At 52.1% G+C, this 4541-nt stretch overlaps 2 protein-coding genes across 5 annotated transcripts in view; one reads left to right on the plus strand and one right to left on the minus strand.

Annotated features, from left to right (window-relative positions):
- Positions 1-1657, minus strand: part of SNRPD3 (small nuclear ribonucleoprotein D3 polypeptide) — a 20909-nt gene extending 19252 nt beyond the window's left edge. The window contains exon 1 of the mRNA XM_003803134.3: positions 1586-1657. The gene's annotated coding sequence lies outside the window, so the exon portion shown is untranslated. The remainder of the gene's footprint in view (positions 1-1585) is intronic.
- A 7-nt stretch (positions 1658-1664) lies between these two features.
- GUCD1 (guanylyl cyclase domain containing 1) overlaps positions 1665-4541 on the plus strand; it is a 15483-nt gene continuing 12606 nt past the window's right edge. For 2 of the 4 annotated variants that reach the window (XM_023508840.1, XM_023508843.1), the window contains exon 1: positions 2466-2710. In XM_023508840.1, the coding sequence (XP_023364608.1) occupies positions 2668-2710 (43 nt within the window). In that variant the 5' untranslated portion in view covers positions 2466-2667. Of the gene's footprint in view, positions 1930-2465; positions 2711-2862; positions 3033-4541 lie in introns of those variants that run through there. The other 2 variants (XM_023508841.1, XM_023508842.1) reach the window with 2 other exon arrangements.

Consider the following 4541-nt stretch of genomic DNA (forward strand, 5'->3'; position numbering starts at 1 on the left):
GAGGTTGGAATGCATGTACAATATACTTGAAGTATAGTTGTGGATGTTTTGATTTTGAGAACTATGCCATAAATATGAGCTGTCCAATATAGCAGCCACTATCTACATGCTATTTAAACTTGATACAAATGACATAAAGTAAAAAACCCATTCTCCCTGTGTGTCACACTATTGACATAGCGCAACACTATGACCATATTCTAAGTGCTCAACAGCCAGATGTAGCTAGTGGTTAGTCTACTGGATGGATGGTATAGACACAGACCAGGGCTATCCGACCTGAAGCCTATGGGCTGCATGCAGATCTTCTGAGGAACTTTTTTGCTTATCTGTGTTGTCAAATATCAAAATAAGTATGCACAGACTTCTTTTTTTGCTAATCAGGTTTCATTGGCGTTTGTGTAGTGAACGTGTGGCCCAAGCCAACTCTTATTTTCTCAATGCATGACAGAGGAAAAATAAATACAGGACACCTTGATGGAGACCAAAGGGCCCAGGCAAATCCAGAACAAAAGGCTGTGCTTTTAATTCATCCCTTTGCTGCTCCATTTACTTAACCGATCAAGGCTAATGAGAAAATGTCAAATTATTCACAAAGTGACAACAAGCCCTACGCTGCAAATGCCTTTTTTTTTTTTTTTTTTGAGACAGAGCCTCAAGCTGTCACCCTGGGTAGAGTACTGTGGCATCACAGCTCACAGCAACTTCCAACTCCTGGGCTCAAGCTAGTCTCCTGCCTCAGCCTCCCAAGTAGCTGGGACCACAGGCACCCACCACAATGCCTGGCTATTTTTTGGTTGCAGCCGTCATTGTTGTTTTGACAGGCCCGGGCTGGATTCGAACCGGCCACCTTAGGTGTATTTGGCTGGCGCCTTAGCCACCTGAACCACAGGTGCTGAGCCAGCAAATGCTTGTTTTGAAGGAAAAACAATCAGGACAAGCACTAAACTTTACCTAACTGAAATAGACAAGCAGTCTTTTTCAAATTCTGAGATGAACAATAACTCAAGATTGGAACATATGTACATTCAAGAGAGAAAGGAGAACATTATTAAGTGGTAATAAGCTCCCTTGGTGGGGACCGTTGGCTTTCAATCTTAGGAGTCTCGATTTTAGGCTGAAAACCGTGGAGAAATCACTGCAGAATTACGAGTTAAGGAATGAACGAATGAAAAGTCAGCGACAATTACGAGGTGCACTGAACACACAGTTTCGGAGCAGGGAAACTTGTTAAAACGTCTTCAACAGTGTGGAAAGCATGACGGGACCAGTGCCTGAAAGGGCCTAGAAGAAGAGAAGCAAAGAGCTTTAAAAGGACGACTCGGATAAGATTTGAGGGGAAGAGAAAATCAACCAGACAGGATTTAAAGATTAGTGCCTGTATGTTTCAAAACTCCGACCTGAAGAGGTACAGAAAAGTGAGACGAATGCACTTTGGGGAAAAGCTAAAGAACTCACTTCCCGGAGTTAGTGGGAGATTCTGAGGTCTGACCCCCGCAGAACCCCGCGCAGCGGGCCCTTCTCCAACCCCAGGGCCCCCACAGACGCCTTGGTCTCCCCTCGCCTGCCCCCGGCCTCTTCTCACCGGTTCGGGCCTTCTCTTCGGTGCGGCAGAGAACGCTGCGAAGGCTTGAGGCAAGGCTTATGGCGGGATCTGAGCTCCCAGAATACCACGCGTTCCCAAAATGCCGCGCGCAGGGCCCACCCCCTTCCTTTCCTCAGTGGTGAGCGTGTCTCGCCTCTGCTTCTTCCCCTCTTAGCCGGCTGGAAAACGCGGGCTCTAGTACAACAGTTCCGGCACCGGAAGAGAAGGCTGACGACAGGGCCCGGGGGCTGCCGGAAACACCGACCCTCGGGCTAGCACTGGGCTGGAGAAAGGGCTCGCGTTTCAAGCACTCCCCCAGCAAGGATGGGCTGGACGGGAAGGCGGTAAGCTGGGGCCTGGGCCCTAGGATCTGGCGCGGCAGGAGTTGGGGCTGAGGGTCAGGACCTCCCCTCACAGTTTAACCTTTGTATGCCGGCACCGCTAGCAAGAGGCGCTCCGCGCGAGGTGAAGCATCTCGTACGGATAGAGAAACAGATATAGAGTAGAGCTGCGACCTGCCCAGGGTCGTCCTCAAAAGGAGTCGGCGTAAATGCTCTGGGTGGGACCAGGGCTTAACACCTGAAACTGGCTAGGGAGTGAGGCCCGGTAGAAGCCGGGCTTTTTGTGGGGAAGAACCTCTTGGGAGCGTAGGTTCGCGAATTTCCAGAGCCTCGGGGCGGAGCTCCAAGAATGGGCGGGGCTTCGGGGAACCAGTCAGGGAGGGCCGGCGCGGCGGCGCAAGGACTGGGTGAGGGGCGGGGCCCTCAGAAGCCGAGGTTGCGATTGGCGGAAGAGGACTTACATCAGGAGGCTGAGAACTGCTAGGAATCGAAATCAAGGGAAAGAGTGGGGCGGAGCTTAGGGAAGGGGCGGGGCCTCCAGATTCGAGACCTGGAAAGGCAGGGGCGGGGCTTGGGGCGGCCCAGCCGACGCTTCGCGTTCTCCCTACTGCTGTGGCGGTGGCGGCGTAAGAGGAGGGGGAGGAACTCTCTACACGGTCTGGCCGTTCTCCGGCCCCAGCTGTAACCGAAGCTGTAGCCCGCTCCGGGCCGGGGCCATGGGCGCCCTGCGCTGCCCGGGTCATGAGGACGGAGGCAGAGGCAGCGGGCCCGACGCTCGAGCCCGGTCAGTGCCTCTCCGAGGGCCCAAGCCTCACCCAGGGAACGAGGGAGGACCCCGCCCTAGCGCGGGGCAGGGTCCAGCTGCGCGACCTTGGGTAGACTCTTGCCTGTTCCTCCCACCCTACTCAGGTCTTTCGGGGTTTCCTGATACTCCCACGGCCGGGACCCGAGTCTGCATGGTGGGATGGTCCAGGTGGCCGGAGTGCCACCTGCCCCATAAGCGAAAAACTTCTGCTGGAGCTTCCTTGGGAGATCCCGTGTCTTAGAGGACTTGGAGGGAACTGAGGCTGAGAATGTCAGGGAACGGGCAGAGAGCTCCGAGCAGCGTAAGGACCCTTTCCCGTGGGCGCCCATACTCTGCGTTTTTGTCTTGTTCCAGTTCTTCACCCTCTGGTTCCTTCTGCCCCGCGGTAGCCTGAGTCCCTTTGGAGTGCAGAGCATTGTAGTACCTTGGGCATTACTTTGCTTGCCGGAGAAGTAGGGGAGGAGGAAGACGTGATTCTCGCTCTGCTTAAGGCACAAGCTTGCTGAGAAAGGGAAAGCGGTAGTAAACTCCTAAGATGAGGCACCCATCCCTGAGAGGGGTGAGGAGCGTATGGTCCCAGGGAGTGTTCTCTTTTGTGTTTGTAGTGTGGAGGAGAGTCTGATGCTATACTGGGTCTACGTCCCTATTCTTCCAGTGGTCTGTTTCTGTGATCTTAGACAAGATACTTACTTTTCCTGATCCTCAGTGGAGTAAGGGCTCACATTTATAGGGAGCTTTCTGTAAGGCTGGTGCTGTGCAAAGTTGTTTACATGCAGCGCCTCAGTGCTCATAATGTTCCTGTGAAGGATGCTACTATCCCTGCCATTTTCACTTTTGTGGATGAGCATGCTGAGGCTGAGAGAGGTTAAATATCCAAGGTCAGTGGACCTTTGTTCTCTAGAGATGGCCCCCAGGTGAAGCCAGACCAGTGCCTTTCAAGCACACTGTAGCTTTCAGGTGGGGCAGTTCCTTTTCTCTAGGCATCAACATCTGGCAGTGGCTTCGGCTCAGAAGGCTAAAGCTGTTCTCGGGACAAATGCCAAGGCCTCGCCTACTTTTATCACTCCCCACAGGAGTGTATCTAGATCCCACCTGCTTGAGCCAAGACTGGGGATGGCCATCTGTGGATGTTTAGCCCTGTAGGGCCTCAGGATCAAGGTGTTCTAGGGCACAGGGCAAGGAAGAGGAGGGGCAGCCATGTCATTAAGGACCCTAGAGGGGCCTGTTTTATAGCTGGCATATGCAATCCTGTCTCCTCTATTTCCCACTGAAAAATTCTCAGTCTGCCCATGGGGAAAGAAGACACCACCTCCAGGACTCTCCTGAGAGGGAGACAGATCAGGGCATTGGGTGTTCAGAGGGGGAAACAGCATCCTAGACTAAGGGATATTTGAGAGCAAAGCCCGGGGAGTAAACAGCCTGAGTAGAGACAAACAGAAAGGCGGTGTGTGTGTGTGGCTGTGGTGAAGGGTTCTTGACCAGGGTTGGGGTGCTGCAATGATAGCACCCCCTGCATAGAGATCTTCCATTGCTCACCCCATTGTAGGCAATTACGTTAAAATACAAGTCTCTCATCATACTGGTTTTGTAAAAGAAAAAAATAGAATATGATTTCCTAGAGGTTAGGGCTTGGGTATTTAGTTGCCCTTGTGTCCCCGGAGCTTAGTACACCGTAAGTGCTTAATAAGTTCATTTCTTCCAACATTTATACTGAGTTACTCCTAAACATCAGACACTAGGCACTGAGTAATTTATAAATCACCCAGTCCTGCTGGGTGATTTATAAACAATAGAAATTTTTTTTTTTTTT

This window comes from Otolemur garnettii, unplaced genomic scaffold, assembly GCF_000181295.1.
Source record: "Otolemur garnettii isolate 467f Iridium unplaced genomic scaffold, OtoGar3 scaffold00281, whole genome shotgun sequence".
NCBI lineage: Eukaryota > Metazoa > Chordata > Mammalia > Primates > Galagidae > Otolemur > Otolemur garnettii.